This window comes from Rhamphochromis sp. 'chilingali', assembly GCF_963969265.1.
Source record: "Rhamphochromis sp. 'chilingali' genome assembly, chromosome: 22".
Lineage (NCBI taxonomy): Eukaryota > Metazoa > Chordata > Actinopteri > Cichliformes > Cichlidae > Rhamphochromis > Rhamphochromis sp. 'chilingali'.
Window position 1 is genome coordinate 1,059,913 of NC_137950.1, and position 18,503 is coordinate 1,078,415.

Genomic DNA, 18,503 nt, shown 5'->3' on the forward strand with positions numbered 1-18,503 from the left:
ATAAGACCAAGTCATAATTTAACAGCACTATTAGCATCACTGTTTATGAACATGTGTACAGATATCCAGTGACCCCGAAGTTTAACCGCACTAACAACTGTTTGGCACAGTGTGAGGAGTTTGGAAAGGAAAGCGACTGGATGTTTCGTGAAGTTTCACCTCTCTTTAAAGAAGCTTCTTCAGCTCTCAGACCAAACGGTGGAGAGTCCCAGGACATTTCAGCCCTACTGGGAGTCCTCGCTTAAGCTCTTTGACTCACTACTGATCATGTGCATCTTTGGGTGAAGGAAAGAGACAAAAGACACCCTGTGGGAGCCAGAGTTTAAGAATTGATCATAATTACATTCAATAGTGGTGTATAAAACTATGTGATTAAAGATCGTTAGTCCAATGTCCTACACACCCACTGAGCTGAGGTGTTCAGCCCTGTAAAGCTGCCTGTGTGAGCCCTGCAACAATACACTGAGAACAACATGAAAGATCCTGATTTTACACCAGGATCTATATCTAAATGTCCCACACAGCCAGTAGCAGTGTTTTGGTTATGAGAGAGTATTTGTCACCTTTGTGTAATTAAAATGCATTACTTTACCTTACTAAATATTATAAAGTTAAAAGACTTTTTAAACAGAAACAAAAGTATGCCAATAAACTGTATTTGTTTGGCCCTATGATCACCTGTACATTCTGTCCTTGAGTGAGTTATTGTCACAGTTTGAAAGAGAGTAAAAACAAAGTTAGCATTTTGTTCCTGGGTGATTCCTCGGAGCATCCACGGGATGTTGGCTCGCTAAGCAAGTCACAGAGCAGCAGACATTCTCCCTCAAATCTGCACTGACTGTAAGATCTATTTTATAGCTGTCAGCCATGGAAAATACATTTTAAAAATATATATAATTTGTCATTATATGATTATTATTACGTTGCCATGGTGTTATAACTCAGCCATAACTTTGATGCATTTCTTGGCTAATTTTTGCATTTCTTGTGTGGTCAACAATCATTTGTTTGTTTGTTTTCTTCTTTTACATGGACCCTTCACGTGGAGGGAGTATTTTCACCCAAAATGTATTTTATATTTAAAGCTCATCCTGTGAACTGTGAGGCGGGATGAAGCCATAAAAACACACATTCTGACAGGACTTGAATGCAGCATGCAGACAGCGCATTGGCGTACACGTGAGGGCGGGTTACCTAACTTTAAAAACACACTCCTGCCACGTGAGAAGCTTCCTAACAGCCAATGAAAAAAAAAACCTGTGGTCGGTCCACATTGAGCCAATCAGAAAATAGCAACAGACTTGTGGGCATGGTCCGAAAACATTCACCACAGTAACGCTGGACTCTGTTCGACCCAAAGAAGCAACATGAACTGTGATTAGAGCGAGCGGCTTCACGCGCTCTGCTTCCGTATAGTCACCGAGCCAGCGCTTTATTGTACTCCAAAGTGTGTTTAGGTTTCCCGTGTCTGTATGAGGACATGTAAGTGTCGAGAGTTCACTTTGACATGTTTTTTCCACATCTGCCTGTAGTTGCTAGGGGAAGTGACGTCAGCAGCGAGTGACAGCTTTCACAGACTGGGAGACGCTGCGTACCCGTTCAGCTGTCTGGAGTTGGATCAGAGTAATCGGAGTCCATCGTTAAGTTTGGGATCACAGTGGCCCCCAAACTACGGAGAGCATAGACTACGCGTTTCACGGTACCGGACCATACCGATATTACAGACTTTCGGTGGTCAGAAAGAGAAAAAGGGGATGGTGAAACCTGCGCTGTTACAGGAAGAGATCGAAAGGGACCGGGCTGTGTACACCGACGGACTCAAAGCTCTAATATTCCTTCATACTGCAGGAGAAGTGCTTCATAACTAAGATAAGGAGACTGTGTCAAAGAGCACCGCGGACATGGAGCTCAGAGTGGGCAACCGCTACCGGCTGGGCAGGAAGATCGGGAGTGGGTCCTTCGGGGACATCTACTTAGGTGAGTGGAAGCTGTCACCTGAAACGTGCCGTTCAAAACACTGCTGCGCTTCAGAAAGTGAAGATTTGGTCACCGCTGCAGGACTTCCGGGTCTACGTGATATTTACTGTTTGTTATCCCGTGTGTGTGGTGTTTAACCCGAGGCAGGTCATCCACCCTGCAGCCCTCACCCACGACAGTGCAGTTAGTGTAACGCCAGAAACACAAGGTGGGTTACACGGGGGGGGGGGGGGATGATACAATAGCCTGAAAGTACGGAAACAACAAGGAACAAAACGAGGAAGAGTGTGTACTGTTACTGTGTGTACTGCGCAGGTCCTTTTCTTTTCTTTCTTTGCCTGTCCCGTTTGGTTCTTTTGCATCAGAATTCTTGTCTAAAGGCAAACAAAGATGCCCAACGGATTTACTTTACCAAATGGACCATCCCAGCCTTGCCTTAATGGTCTATTTGATTCACCTTTTATTGTTTATTTTATTTTCACTTGCTACACACGGGACAGACTTGACTGGGGGAAAGAAAAAGAGCGGGGAAGAGGGACGGAGATAAAGGGCAAAAACCAACAAAACAAACAGACAAAAAACACATCTATCAATCACCTGGATCACCTGCTGAGAAAGAAAAAAGAGAAAAAAAGCAAAGAAAGAGCAACATAATAAACAACATCATGATGATCTATGGGAATATGACAGTAAATACTAAATATTAAACATTATTGTGCAGCACGTAAGATCGACAGCGCACAGTGTGCTTTAAGGTAGGAGCCAAAAAGGGTGTAGTTTGTGTGTGTGATCACCCTTGTGTACACCTGTGAGCATGAACGCGCTTGTTTTTAAAAGGTTCCTTCATGTAATGATCTGATAGAGGGGGGGGGGGGCACAGCCCCGTCCTCCAGGGCATGAAGCAGGTATGGAGGAGATCAAGAGACCAAGGAAGACCAACAGAGGGGCAGCCGCGCCACTGTCCCAGAAAGAGCTGAGGAGAGTCCCAGATGAGGGCTCACTCAGCAGCCGCGGAGCAGAAGCCAGGGGGAGTTGCAGTGACGCGCCCGTGAGCTCCGCCGGCAGCCAGCCGTGCCTGAGTGACCGAGCCCCAGGCCGGGAGGCCGAGGGCGCCCCACCCCCGAAGGAGCCCGAGTGAGCCCCAGGCTCCAGGCCCCGATAAGCAGCCGCCAAGGAGTGAGCCGGTGTGTACCCAGGCGCCCACCCCCGGACACAAAGAACCACCAACGCACCGATGTCTGAGGGAGTCCGCCACTGGCAGGGGAAGTGGTGGTGGGTGGAGATAGGCCTCCAAACCTTGGAGGGCCTGAGATGTCCCCAGAGAGGTGGCGTCTGACACCCAACCTGACATATAGACACAGACATACAGGCACACACAGATACAAACATCCATTCCCACCCTCATGCTCTCATATGCACTCACTCCACACTCAACCAACGTGGAGACAGACATAAAGAGACGCTGTACACACGATCACACTCCCCAAGCGTACTCTACAAACCGGGTCTAGGTACCCTTGCCCCTGGAGGGGGAACTGCACCCAGACCCAGGTGGTGTTACCCTTTTCCCTGCGGTGGGGAGAAGCAGACCGCCCCGACTCCGCAGCAGCAGGGAGGCCCCACACTCCAGACCGCAGTCGGACGGCCAACTCCTCCTCCTAGCCCCCCCGCTCCAGCAGGTCGCAGAGAATGGGGGTGAGAGAAGACTCCAAACCTCCCTCCACCCGCTCATATGTAGTGTTGATGCATGTGTGTTCTAAGGTGCATTTAAAACCCAGGAGGGCATGGAGCTACCTGCCAGAGAGCAGCAGGTAAGCGCATGGTCCCTCCTGCTAGCCCTCAATGTCTACGTGTATTTAACATTGAGAGGTGGGCAACGATGCCAGGGGTGGGGTGTACACCCTGATGGTCTTTTGGAGTCCATGTAGCGTGCCCACCCCCAAGATCCTATATGTATGTGTAATGAGAGTGTGAGTAATGTGAATGTCTAAGTTGTGGGATAAAATTGAGGCACAGGCAGCCAGAAGGGGACGGGGGGGGGGTAGTCTCCCCTGCACCCTGGTGACACACCTTTACCCCAAGGCCCTGCATGTGTGGGTGATTGTGGTGGAGCGGGAAGAGGGAGGCAGCTGGAGATGGGGAGGGAAGGAAGGGAGGGGCAAATGGCCCCTCCCTGGAGCCAGCTCCCCCGCTGACCGCAGTAGGCACCCCCATACTCTGCAACCCACCAGGGAAAGGGGGCCCAGGCCCATTGGGACCGGGGCCTAGTTCAGCAGCGCCGCCTGGCCCCACAGAGCCCGGGACAGCTCACCTGGCCCCACCACAGAGAAAACTGCGCCCACCCCGTCATCCACTCATCTTCCAGATTACACAAGACAATAGACACCCAGGCTGAGATCTTCCTCCACTTCCCATATATCTCTCCCCACCTGCAGAGTGAGTTCCTGGAGAGAGGAGACCTCCTGCAAGATGTGACAATCTCCCCCACCAGTTGAAGAGCCCCCCAGGTGGCTCGATGCACCGGCAGCACCTTGCGCCAGGGCTGTGGCCCCCCCACCCCCACTAGGTGATGGAGCTGATCAAAGGAGCCCAGAGCAATTGATCTGATGTGGTGGCAGAGGCTGTATCAAGACTAATGTAATCTAATAGATAATTTTTATATTGGTTAGAATTAAGATTATTTTTATTTTTCCAGTTCATGAGGACTGTTTTCTTGGCTATGCATAGGGCAGTGAAGATCATATGGGCGATATTCTTATCTGTAGTGACATTATCTAAGCTGCCCAACAAACACACTAAAGAGGAAGTTGGAATGTTACATTTCAGACACTTTGATAAGTCTTCACATATCTCGCGCCAAAACTTCTGAACTGGTGGACAGAACCAAAGAGCGTGGATATAATTGTCCGGTGAGCTGGTTTGACAGTGTGAGCAGTTGTTGGTAGACGTTAAGCCCATCTACTGCACAGGTCTTAATCCGGAACATATCTGTTAGCCTTTGTGTTACACATGTATGTAACCGTACAGCCACACTGTCCACTCCGTGTGGGAATTTCTTCAGTCTATGCTGTTCAAAGGGTCGCCCACTGTGACCCCAGTCCATAACATCAATGGTTCAGGGAGTGGCACCAGTGTGAGCCAGGACACACTGACTATATCTAATATCTAATATGCCAGTCAGCCACTAATATGAACAAAGACTGTATAAAAAGATGGTTGTGGCTTGAATTTTAACATCTGGGCTGCTGCCATCTTGAATTTATTTTAGGGAGGCGGGGTTCAGACAGAAGTTACCACCTACAATGAAACAGACAGCACTCATGTATGGGTCAGCAAGCAGTACCGTTTCAGCCACAAAGTTACTGATGTCTGCATCACAGCAAGCTCACAAATGCTGACGTGGTGGTCGAGGCCCAGGAGCTTCCAGCATTAGATGCTACCTGATATGATAGAAGCTTAGTCTTCACTTGCGTGCTGAGCTAGAAGTGTGACTTTGTCTCGTCCAGCATGCTGTGTTTTGCTAATCGTGTGTATCACTCACTGTGAGGTACATACGAGACATCCTTACATCAGTTACCACAGTAAATATTTTAAATGTAACCTTTTTGACTGGATTGCATTATGTAAAAGTCTAAACCCTCTGTGCTAGTGTGAGGACGGAGAGTGTGCTTCAAACAAAGGTCACCCTGACCCTGTTCAGAAGGCGCCTGGTTTTGTCCGTCCTCGGGGGGCCTGCAGGGGTTGGCCTGTTACTGCTGCTGGTGACCCCTGTGGCTGGATTTGTGTCTCAGCTAGCTACTGACATTAAGAGGTGTCATTGTGCCAGAGCTAAAGATAATATTCACACTTATCTTAATTCCTTGAAATTCAGTCGTCACTTTAAAATGAGTGGTTGGAGCTCATAGTGGGGTCATATGAACACACCTGATGGGGGAGCAGTTGTTGTCCCAGTGAAAATGATAACGTGTGGACGCAGGTTTCCACGTGTTTCTCTCCATAGTCGAGAGAGTCGGCTGAAGATGAGCCAGTCTGGTTTTCTGTAAGACTGAACTCACCTGTTAGAAAAGTCTGAGGCTCCGGTGGAGCTCAGGATTTATCCACAGGAGATAATGTGGAACGTGTGGAACACCAAACATTATGTACCATCCTGATCTGTTCGTGTGTTAATGAAAATACTGTGTGTAAATGTGTCTCTTTGTTTTTTCCACGGCTGTGATGCTGCTGGCACTTATTGAAGTTACAGGGTGTGAAATCTCACCACTAGATGGCAGCAGTGTTAGTGTTACTGCTGTGTTTGCAGCTGTTAGCTGTCAGTGCTAACATCGGTGGACGCTCACACATGCATGAGCATGTATTCAGACTGTTCTGCTGGGTTCTCACCACATACGTAAAACACGATTCGGTGACACAGCATGTCCATCCTTGCCTCTGTACTCAAGATGGCGAGGTAATATGGCAGCTTCCACAGCACAGCTATGAGAAGGATTGACGTTACTGGGAAATGTAGTTACACAGTAATCATTGCATGAGTACAGCATCGGTTTTTTGTCTCAGTTAACCCTTTAAAGCCAGTCAGAGCAGCACGCTCCGCTTTGCGTAACTATTTTTAAATCCCTGTAGCACTGCAACCACGTAAGCTAGCGCAATATTTTTCTTTTTTTGCATATGAAACCGGAGGAGTTGTACTTACATCTGATGCCATCAGCTTGTCCTAGGTCACGGTTTCCTTCCACATATAGTTTTGCAAAAATTCTATAAAAAGCGCTTGCAGCAACGAAGACATAATATTCCAGAAATACGCTTTGCTGATCCATCAGCTGTTCGTAACACTTCCTACACTGAAAAAGACGTCAGCGCGAACTATCGCATGTCCGCCATTACCTGCCCGAAACCGGAAGTGACGTCGTTTTCGCGGAAAATGTGGGTTGTTTTTTGTTGTTTTTTACTTATAGGCCTTATAAACCTATACTGGTGTTTTCATAAGTCATGTTTGACTTGATGCTTTTCTGAATAGTTGCTGGGAAGCTTAGAACTTGAATTGCACAGCTGGAAATTGTTTATTTTGATGCACCTGCTGTTTTCTTTGCAAATTTGCATCATAGGATTGTTTTTCTTTTTTTTTTCTGCAGTATATAAAAATTGCTGTATCTCAAAAATAAAACTATGAAGACACTCAAAATAAGTTTCCTGTTGTTGTAAACTATTTTTTGCAACTTTTTTGTATTTAAAGTTTTGAGGGATAAACCTCTTAAATTTCTCCAAGTAGAAATATATGTTAAAACCAAAAATGACTTTCAATTTTTTTGTAGTTTATTGCACTTTTTTGCAATTAATGTAGCACTATGGACTTAATGCATACATATTATTAAAATTTGGGCTATAACAGTTGTATTGCTGTATAGCAACTTGAAATACTCCCAAAATTGGCACTACAGCATGTACAAATATAAGATGCGCTCTGGCGGACTTGGTTCTATGGTCGGTCTTAAAGGGTTAAATAACATGGGAGTTGTTAGTGTCAGCCTTGAAGTCACATTCACAGGCAGACGATAGCTCTGTTTGTGCGCCGCTGACATGTTTTAACGGTGCCGATGTCGGCGCTGCACGTCTGGGCGTGCTGAATGTGCAGGTTTGAACCCACAAATGTCTTCCAGGTAAACGGCAGTGTGAACCACTGCACCACCCAAATACTGTACGAGGACCACTACACCGACACTGTGACTAGTGTTGACTGTGTTTAGCAAACTGATGATAGTAAGTTTAATAATAAAAATCCTGTTTGGCTGGTGCACCGAGGGCCTGAGGCTGGCAGGTCCGGAGTTTTCCTTTAAAGAAGCAGGTAAGGTGCTGCAGCAGGAGCAGAGTCTGCACATGTGCTGTGTCACAAAAGCACTTGGAAGGGTGGCGTGAATATTGCAGAACATGCTGCTCCCTGTTTGTGCTCCACTCACAGCATCCACCTCCCTCTTCGAGCACCTGTCTGCTGCCTGACCCTGGTCTGCCTGCTCCTCCTCCATGTCCTGGAGCTCGGCCTCACCTGGGTTCCTGTTTGTGCTGTAGCTGACAAAGATGCAGCTTCTTGAGGATTTGTTGTGGTTTCCTGTTTCTCTGCTGTGTTGTGAGTCCAGCTAAGTCACGATTTATGAAATTTGTTTGTATTTAGTTTATTTTGAAGGTTCAAGGTTCAAGGTTCTTTATTATTTGTCACATGCATAGTTAAACAAGTATAACACACAGTGAAATGTAGCCTGACACGCTCCTCGACATGTGCAAAAATTGGGGGGGGGTGTAGAGGAAGAACATTATATATATCTACATATAGTATATACACTGGGTGAATGTGCAGTAGCAGCAGCAAGCAGGTGAATTCTGTACATTAATATGAATAGACATCTGACTATTTTACAGGATAGACAATATAAACATATTTAAAATTAAAGGAATTGAAATGTACATTGTGCCTTGGTTTAGTGTCTGGAAGAGTCCTGTCTCAGTCAATTATAGATGATGTGAGAGGGCGGGTGTGTGTGTTTAGGGCACGGATGGCTTGGGGATAGAAGCTCCTCTTGAGTCTCTCTGTCCTTGCCCGGAAGATGCGGAACCTTCTACCAGATTGCAGAAGTTGGAACAGTTTGTTGCCAGGATGGGACGGGTCCTTCAGTATCTGCGCTGCTCTAGTCCGGCATCTCCTGGTGTAGGTGTCCTGAAGCGGGGGGAGAGCAATCCTGCAGCAGCGTTCTGCTGTACGGATCACTCTCTGGAGAGCTTTTTGGTCCTTCACACAGCTGTTCCCAAACCACGATGTCATGTTCTGTGTGAGGATGCTCTCCACAGCGCCTGTATAGAAAATCCTGAGGATCTTTGGAGAGACCCTGAACTTCCTCAGTTGTCGTAGGTGATACAGGCGCTGCCTAGCCTTTTTGGTCTGGACCTGAATGTGGGCAGCCCATGTCAGGTCTGAGGAGATGTGGACACCAAGATACTTGAAGGACTGCACCCTCTCCACTGGAGCTCCATTGATGATAATGGGCTTGTAGTCTCTGTGCTGACTCCTTCTGAAGTCCACCACCAGCTCCTTGGTCTTGCTGACGTTCAGCTGGAGGTGGTTGTCCTGGCACCACGATGCCAGATTCTCCACTTCATCCATGTAGGCCGCCTCATGAAGGAGACACACTGACGTTTACACAGCAGTGTGTAGGTGTTGTTGTCCTTCTGTGTGCTGCTGGAAACAGGAACATGTTGGAGACCACAGGACTCATCATCAGGAACATCTCCATGAATATTGCTGTTGTTGATGTTGTGGCTTCCATTATATCTGTGTGTGTGTCACTGTGTGTATTAATGTGTATCCCTGTTGGTCTTTTTCCAGGCACAGACATCTCAGTGGGAGAAGAAGTTGCGATCAAGTTAGAATGTGTGAAGACGAAACATCCGCAGCTCCACATCGAGAGCAAGATCTACAAGATGATGCAAGGAGGAGGTGACCACAGTCTGTCTGTGTCTTCGTTCTCATGCAGTCTGTCACGGTTAGCTGCAGGACTCGTTAGCTGCAGGACTCGTTAGATGGTAAATGGTAAATGGCCTGTATTTATATAGCGCTTTACTAGTCCCTAAGGACCCCAAAGCGCTTTACATATCCAGTCATCCACCCATTCACACACACATTCACACACTGGTGATGGCAGCTACATTGTAGCCACAGCCACCCTGGGGCGCACTGACAGAGGCGAGGCTGCCGGACACTGGCGCCACCGGGCCCTCTGACCACCACCAGTAGGCAACGGGTGAAGTGTCTTGCCCAAGGACACAACGACCGAGACTTTCCAAGCCGGGGCTCGAACCGGCAACCTTCCGATTACAAGGCGAACTCCCAACTCTTGAGCCACGATCGCCCGTTAGCTGCAGGACTCGTTAGCTGCAGGACTCGTTAGCTGCAGGACTCGTTTCCTGCTCCTACTCTCTGCTCTCTTTATTCCTCCACGTGTAATGTGATGGACACTTGCCTGTCGTTGCAGTGATCCCATTAGTCACCAAACAAACACAAGGTCATGTTGAATGACCTCAGTGAGCCGTGGACCACCGCTGTGCTGCGGTTTAGCACAGAAGGCTTCTGTGTCCACGCCTCGACTGTCCCGTGGGTTGGATGTAGCAGCCTCAGCTCGGTGCACGGCTCACAGCAGTGATGATCAGAGTTTAACACAAAGTTCGTTTCAGTTCAGGATTATCACTGAGAAAGTCAGACACTGTGAATCTGCGGCGCTCCACACTGCTGAGCTCTTCCTTCATGTCCGTGTCAGTGCTGGGAGCACCGGACAGCACCAGGTAGTCCAGCTCTTCCAGGTCTCCCACTGCAGTCTCAGGACTGTGAGACAGGTCCACAGAAGGACAGGACAGACCTTCATGTGGCTGGTGTAGGTGATGGATGCACCAACAGCACTCATTGGCCCTCATGTTCCTGAGTCTAAATCACACCCTGTGGGATGTGATGTAAGCCTGTGACGTAACATCCTTGATCCAGGTCTGAGAGGAGACCCCAGCACAGCTCAGCCAGTGTCAGGATTGCCTGCAGGCACATGTGGGCTTTACACATTGCAGAGATGCTGCAGAGTTTCCTTTAGAGCGTGGAAATGACTGCCCAAACCAATACACAAGTAGGACGCCAGTTTTCATTTTGTCAGCGCCACATTTAAAGGAGGGAGTGAAGTAGGACAGAATCACACTTTGTTACGTGGGTGTGGGCCTCAGGAGCCCTGCTGAGTGTGAGTGAAGGTTTCAGTATCAGAGCAGGAGCACTTTGTTACCCCCGAGGACACGCCCTTCATCACTGTGTGCTTATTCTGAGCAGCGCAGGAGGCGGTGATAGTGGAGACGCTGCCAGCAGGAGAAACCCATCAGACAGTGACTGCAGACGCATTTGTTTCTGTGTGGTTGCAGTGGGCATCCCAACAATAAAGTGGTGTGGAGCTGAAGGCGACTACAATGTGATGGTGATGGAGCTGCTGGGACCCAGCCTGGAGGATCTCTTCAACTTTTGTTCCCGCAAGTTCAGCCTGAAGACGGTCCTGCTGCTCGCTGACCAGATGGTGAGCTGCTCTCACACGAACGTGCACACAAACGTGCACACACACACATGAACGTGCACACACACCTGCTGCTCACACACACACACACGAAAGTGCACACACACACATGAACGTGCACACACACATGAACGTGCACACACACCTGCTGCTCACACACACACACACGAACGTGCACACACGTGAATGCATGAATGAAGCCGGGCGCAGATACGAGCTGCACTGGACCTAATCTGTCTGTCTTTGTTTGTGGTCCACTGCAGATCAGTCGCATCGAGTACATTCACTCCAAGAACTTCATTCACAGAGACGTGAAGCCGGATAACTTCCTGATGGGACTCGGCAAAAAGGGCAACTTGGTGTACATTATTGACTTTGGTCTGGCTAAAAAGTACCGAGATGCTCGCACGCACCAGCACATCCCGTACCGCGAGAACAAGAACCTGACTGGCACCGCTCGCTACGCCTCAATCAACACTCATCTTGGGATCGGTAACAAGCCTGTTTGTCATCCGCCACGCACTCCTGCTCCTCTTTATCCCACCTGAGATACTCTGCTGCTGTAGTGAAACCCGTTTCCTCTTCATCATCTTTATTTCCGCTCGTTGTCTCCACAGAGCAGTCGAGGCGCGATGACCTTGAGTCGTTGGGATACGTCCTCATGTATTTCAATCTGGGCTCGCTGCCTTGGCAGGGGCTGAAGGCCGCTACCAAGAGGCAGAAGTACGAACGCATCAGTGAGAAGAAAATGTCCACGCCAATCGAGGTGCTGTGCAAAGGCTACCCCTGTGAGTTTGCCGTCTTCAGAGCTTTCCTTTATTTGAAGCCGCGTGATCCCAGCTGCACGTCGGCTCAAACATGTTTGTTTCCACTCTGTCACAGCTGAGTTCGCCACCTATCTGAACTTCTGTCGCTCCCTGCGCTTCGATGACAAGCCCGATTACTCGTACTTACGGCAGCTCTTCAGAAACCTGTTCCACAGACAGGGCTTCTCCTACGACTACGTGTTCGACTGGAACATGCTGAAGTTTGTGAGTATCAGCTGTCAGAGAAGCAGGAGAACATTAAACAGGTTGAACAGGTGTGACTCCATCCTGTGGTCTGAGATGTTGGAGCTGCAATATCACTCAGTTTTTTTCTTTAGTGCTGAAACACAACAAGGATGACCTCGAGGCCCTTTTTACTGTAAGGGCAACACTGAAAGTAGCTGTACATAATGTTTTGTCTGTGAGATGGTCACGAGTCTTTTTTTCTGTAATGGATGAAAGTTAATTTGTAATTCATGAAATCTTTATTAGTTAACGTTAAAGAAACAGACGTCAGCCTGAAGCAAACTGTGTTTCCTGACACAGCAGGTCCTCTCTGCTGCGTCTGTTTACACAGGACGGTGAGATGTTTAGTGACCTGCTAGGATGCATCACACACGGGGACCAGACTGACAAACAGGGCTCGTCTCCTCCTCGTTTGTTAGCTGCTGGTTTGTTATTGTGTGTTAAACATTTAGAAATGATCTGCAATGGTTGTTTGAGTCCTGCTGACAGCTGCTCAGTACCAACACAGCTGCCGGGTCCAGCTCAGTGAGGGCTAACAAGTCATCATCCACCTGTCACTCAAAGCAGCCACGCCTCTAATTATGGCCGACTGTTCACATGTAAAGAGATATTAAAACTGTGCATAGACATGAACACGGGGTTAAAGAGCAGCTCTGCAGTTTGTAACAGGGCACACTGTGAGTTTGGATCATGTCATAGTTTTAGTCGATACTTCATGACCCTGTTTTTCTGTGGCTCAGGTTCAGATGTCTCGGCGTGGACTGTGAAGGTCGTTACTTTGCTTTAGACCAAAGCTGGTGGAAGTCCCACCCTGTCAGTCGTCCATGTTGGCGACAAACCAGGATGGCAAGCCTGTCACATTAGTAAGATGTGTGTGTGGAGGCTGGTACGTGGTCCTGTGATGGCGTCTTTGTAACAGAGAGAGGAATTCATGAAGGGGAATAGAGCTCCTGCACGAGTGCACGCATTAGTGCAAAAAGTACAGAAGCCTGCTGAGCATAAACGAATCTGTGCCGGGCCAAAGAGCGCGCGATGGTTACAGTACAGGGTTAGCATGCGTGCAGAGGCTAATAAACCCGCAGAGTCTCAGTCGGTCCATAATCTGTTCTGTGACCTGCTAAAGGGAGCCAACCGTGCAGCAGAGGAAGCAGAAAGGGAGCGTCGGGATCGGGACGACCGGTTGAGGCACAGCAGGAACCCCGGGGCGAGAGTCCCTGCTGCGCCCGGGCGCCCCCGAGGGACCCAGGAGGGAACAGTGCCCACCCCGCTAACACCCACCTCACAGACAGGTCAGTTCACTCCAGCTGCGTTAGCATCGTTAGATCACATGTAAGTGTCCCAAATACGCAAAAAATGTAGGAAACAACCTCGGTAGAGGACGGTGTTCTCCGTTAAAGAAAAGGAGATCGTTGGTACAGGTATCTGTGCACTTTCATATTTCTGTGTTCCAGATGCTCTATGTTGGTTTTTCTTACAGGTGCAGTGTTGTGCATTTCTATTTGTACTCCATCCTTTTATTAGATTTTGTTCTATTTTCTCCCTCCTTCCTTTTATTCCTTTCTCCTGCCTGTCAGCTCAGATGCTGTCAGCTGTAACTGAAATAACACCAAAGAATAAATAAAAGAAACACAATGTAGAGAACTTATAGAGCTGATCCTGGTGCATTCAGATCACAACTCTGTAGGAATCTGGTGTCCAGACGTGTTTATATGCAGTGCGCACGTCCTGTAGACGAAGAGGAGCTGCTCCTGTAGTGTTGCTGTGGCCTCAGTGGCCTCAGCGTGTCAGCTGATGATCTGTCTGCTGTTGTGCGGCTGGCTCCTTGATGGAGGTGATGGTGCTCTCACATCGTTTGTCTTTCCTTTAACGGTTCAGGTGATGTTACTGTGACACGGTGCAAGCATGTACAGGTTAACATGAACTCCAGCCCTTTGCAGTCAGTCTTTGAAACATGGACTTATTCATCTCACAGTACGATGTGTTTATGGTCTCCAGCTAACACGTCTCCTCGACAAGTGTCCGGGATGGAGCGTGAGCGAAAGGTTAGCATGAGGCTGCACCGCGGCGCTCCGATCAACGTGTCATCCTCCGATCTGACTGGGCGACAGGACACCTCCCGCATGTCCACCTCACAGGTACAACACTCCCTCTGCTCCTAGTCTGTGTGAACCAACAGCACGAGACTCACTGAATATTTCATGTGAGCTGAGCACGCAGAAAAGCCCGCGCACAAGTACGGACGACAAAGCTGGGCTTGTTTGGGTTTTCAGCAGTAGTGCAGCAGTAGTGCAGCAGTATTACAGCAGTAGTGCAGCAGTAGTACAGCAGTATTACAGCAGTATTGCAGCAGTATTACAGCAGTATTGCAGCAGTATTACAGCAGTATTACAGCAGTAGTACAGCAGTATTGCAGCAGTATTGCAGCAGTATTACAGCAGTATTACAGCAGTAGTACAGCAGTATTGCAGCAGTATTGCAGCAGTATTACAGCAGTATTACAGCAGTAGTACAGCAGTATTGCAGCAGTAGTACAGCAGTAGTGCAGCAGTATTGCAGCAGTAGTGCAGTAGTATTGCAGCAGTAGTACAGCAGTAGTGCAGTAGTATTGCAGCAGTATTGCAGCAGTAGTGCAGCAGTAGTGCAGCAGTAGTGCAGCAGTATTGCAGCAGTATTGCAGCAGTAGTACAGCAGTATTGCAGCAGTAGTACAGCAGTATTGCAGTAGTAGTACAGCAGTATTGCAGTAGTATTGCAGCAGTAGTACAGCAGTATTGCAGTAGTATTGCAGCAGTAGTACAGCAGTATTGCAGTAGTAGTACAGCAGTATTGCAGTAGTATTGCAGCAGTAGTACAGCAGTATTGCAGTAGTATTGCAGTAGTAGTGCAGCAGTATTGCAGCAGTATTGCAGCAGTAGTACAGCAGTATTGCAGTAGTAGTGCAGTAGTATTGCAGTAGTAGTACAGCAGTATTGCAGCAGTAGTACAGCAGTATTGCAGTAGTAGTGCAGTAGTATTGCAGTAGTAGTACAGCAGTATTGCAGCAGTAGTATTGCAGTAGTAGTACAGCAGTATTGCAGCAGTATTGCAGCAGTAGTACAGCAGTATTGCAGCAGTAGTGCAGCAGTATTGCAGCAGTAGTACAGCAGTATTGCAGTAGTAGTGCAGTAGTATTGCAGTAGTAGTACAGCAGTATTGCAGCAGTAGTACAGCAGTATTGCAGTAATAGTACAGCAGTATTGCAGCAGTAGTGCAGCAGTATTGCAGTAATAGTGCAGTAGTATTGCAGTAGTAGTACAGCAGTATTGCAGCAGTAGTGCAGCAGTATTGCAGTAGTAGTACAGCAGTATTGCAGTAGTAGTGCAGCAGTATTGCAGCAGTAGTGCAGCAGTATTGCAGCAGTATCACAGCAGTAATTTTTCTGTAAGCTGGTACTTGTTGTCCTGTAATCTGATGCCTGTGTGATGATGTCGTGTTGCTGAGTTGTGTGTTTGGATTCTGACATATTGACTCTGTTCTCTCTCTTCCCTCAACCTCAGAATAGCATTCCCTACGAGCATCACACCAAGTAGACGCTCGCCATGTCCTCGTGTGACAGCGGCAGCGCGGGGTAAGTCCCTCCCAGTGTTCTCGCCGTGTTTGGTGCAGCTCTTCAGCCTGCTGTCTCGGTCGGACGCCGGCTGTGGGGACAGCTGTGTTTTGGAGCGTCATGGTCTGTTCTGACACTGGCTGCTGCTCTGTGTCTCCGTCAGGTGGTGTCTGAGGTACCGTCCTCTGGTCTCCAGCTACGAGCTCCTCAACGAGCACCAACAATACAAGCAGTCCGAGCCCTGATCTCCACCATAACGTCTACGGCTCCAGCTCCAGTCACAGACTGACCCTCTGATGCTTTTCCATTTACCTTTGTGATCTGAATCCAGACTGTTGGTTTTCAGGGCTCTTTACTTTTGGGGCCACTTGAACTAGTTTATCAGGGCTGACCCGGCACCGCAGCAGGCTGATCCAAACCATGAGGACCTCACGGACCGCTGCATCAGCCTTCCTCACTGGACGGTTTGTCAGTGAGAACTCTGAATAGGAGCGTCTCGGTCTGAGGGCGGGCGCACTGTTCACACGTTCAGTTTTCATTTCGTCTCATTTGTTAGTGTTGTCGCCGACAGCCATCCCCACACGCTCCTGATTGATTCAGCTGTTTGTGTTAGCGAGTAACTCTAAACCAGGCATCCTGCTGCTCGTGTATGTGAGCTAGCATCAGCCCAGAGACAGCAGCTGAGAGGCCAGCTTACAGCATGACATCACATTTACAGCTGCATGCTGTTTTCCATCTTTTTTTACCGTTGGCTAAAAATCACTCATGTACTGTTTTTAGTTTATTCAAGCTGGCAGGTAAATCTTTTTGCTTCGGTGAAAAACTCAGCACTAGTTTTTTGTTGTTGTTTTTAAACAGGATTTTTAAAGTGCTAAAGTTAGCAGGCTAGCTGCAACATAGCTATGCTGCTATGGTGGCGACGCTAACATCTTTATCTTATTGCAAGTTAGTAAATGAGCTGCAGGTGTGTAGATGAGCTGATGTCCTTGTTTCTCCTGCAGCGTGGAGCCGGTTGTTTGGGCAGAACCCGAGCATAAATGTTAGACGCACCCGGGAGAGCAGAAGGTTGTCTTGATTTGGTGTAGGGATGGACTTTGGCAATAAAAAGCTAAATGTAACATAAAAGATTGCACAGAGCACGTTTCGATGCATCGCAGGCATCCGGATACAAGCCTGAGTGTGAGTTAAACTTAAGAAGACACCTTTGCAGGGGTTGGGTTTCCCCCGAGCGTCCCAGGTTTCTCTGCTCTATCACAAAGAAGCACTGTGTTGGGCAAACACATCATTGGGTATATTTCACCAAAAGTTCTTTCACTGTATATATAATATTCTTACTTTTGAGTTCGTATTGTTTCTGCACTGTGAAACATTTATAATATTAAAGTGTGTTTGGGTTTTTGTGACGTACCAGTGGACAAGAGTCTGAACATGATTCAGGAGTCGCTGCGCCTCCTTGAGGGCAGCAAATGAGAAGCTGAAGGACTCTGTCATCCTGGTGCTGTGACAGCACCGTCTGCACCAACCAGAGTGCGTGCCTCTTTTTCAGAAGTAGTGCATTGGGTTTTTATATGAATGCGTCTTACAGTCGACTGTAATAAAGCTCCATCTCTGCTGTGAAAAGGCTCTGCTGTTGTGTTTTTGATGTGAACCTGTGCGCTCTGCTACGCTCCTTCATCACATCTCTGCTGTGTACACATGAGCCAGGAAAACAGACGGAGCTGCAGCAGTGTGCGCGCTCTGATGTTGGTCTGAGAGAGTCACGCACAGAGCAGCTCTGTAACAGCATCAGGCAGGAGCGAACGCAAGAAGGAGCTGAAACGACATAAAGATCAAAGTTTGTAGTGCAGCAAAAATCAGGGTATTGCTCCAAACACATGTAGGAGGGGGAATAACTGGGCAGCTTGAGCTATTATATAATATACTACATGTATTATAGGTAAGTTGTTCACTTTGTCTTCACAGTACTGATGTAAGGATCCTTGGGAGGGAGGTAGAAATGTCAAAGTGAGGTCAGAGGTGACGTGTTTAAAATCTTTCTACAGTATTTTCTGTAAATGGACAAACAGCACGACAGTTTGTAGGTTCTAAAGCTTTTTGTCAAGTTTCCACCAATAAATCATCAAGTTGACTTTGAAGACTTATCATTGATTTATATTTGTCTCTGATAACGGGCAGCACAGTGGTTACACTGTCCTGACAGTTAGCACTGTCCTGAGTTCAGTTCCAGGTTAGGGTATCGAACTCAGGACCCTAACCCCATCAGGCCGGGGTCTGTGTGGAGTCTGTTCTCTCCGGCTTCCTCCCACAAAGACATGCAGTTAGTGGGGATCAGTGTGAATGGTTGTCTGTGTGTTAGCCCTGCCACGGGCTGGCGACCTGTCCAGGGTGGACCCCGCCTCTCGTCGTATGACAGCTGTGATAGGCTCCAGCCCCCCAACGACCCTGATAGGTGGAAGACGGTGGACGGACTTTGATGACCTCAGTGGGTGTCAGGCAAACTTTGAATGGATTGTTAACACTGGGCCACTCTACATGCCTGTTTCCAGTTATGTTTACAGACACAGTGACACCAACGGCAGGAGTTATGTCACATTATTGTAACTGAGAAACGTCACAGCATTGCTCACAATGTGAGGGCGGGGCTGCAATAACCCTGCTGTGCTTTCATATTAAGACTAATCTGTGTTGACGTTTCTCTGATTGTTGTTTCATAATGAAGAAAGGTCAGATATTACCAAACACATATAAAAAAAAACTCATCTAAACAACATGTAGTGTAAAAATAAATGTCTTGGAGACAGCAGCTAAT

The 18,503-nt window shown here is 47.9% G+C and overlaps 1 protein-coding gene across 1 annotated transcript; it reads left to right on the forward strand.

The window, feature by feature from the left end:
- The first annotated feature begins 1,351 nt into the window (after positions 1-1,351).
- Positions 1,352-17,314, forward strand: LOC308391307 (casein kinase I). The gene is made up of 10 exons (XM_080873894.1): positions 1,352-1,977; positions 9,347-9,457; positions 10,912-11,060; positions 11,321-11,549; positions 11,675-11,845; positions 11,940-12,088; positions 13,233-13,398; positions 14,105-14,244; positions 15,645-15,715; positions 15,858-17,314. The coding sequence occupies exons 1-9, from the start codon at positions 1,902-1,904 to the stop codon at positions 15,675-15,677; spliced, it is 1,224 nt and encodes a 407-aa protein (XP_080730020.1). The 5' UTR covers positions 1,352-1,901; the 3' UTR covers positions 15,678-15,715; positions 15,858-17,314.
- The last annotated feature ends 1,189 nt before the right edge of the window (positions 17,315-18,503 follow it).

Bases quoted from the DNA above. Each gene is read 5' to 3' on its own strand.
- LOC308391307 (XM_080873894.1), top strand. From the start codon at position 1,902: ATGGAGCTCAGAGTGGGCAACCGCTACCGGCTGGGCAGGAAGATCGGG. The intron at 9,458-10,911 runs GTGACCACAGTC...GTGTGGTTGCAG, and splicing joins CAAGATGATGCAAGGAGGAG to TGGGCATCCCAACAATAAAG. The intron at 11,846-11,939 runs GTGAGTTTGCCG...ACTCTGTCACAG, and splicing joins GCTGTGCAAAGGCTACCCCT to CTGAGTTCGCCACCTATCTG.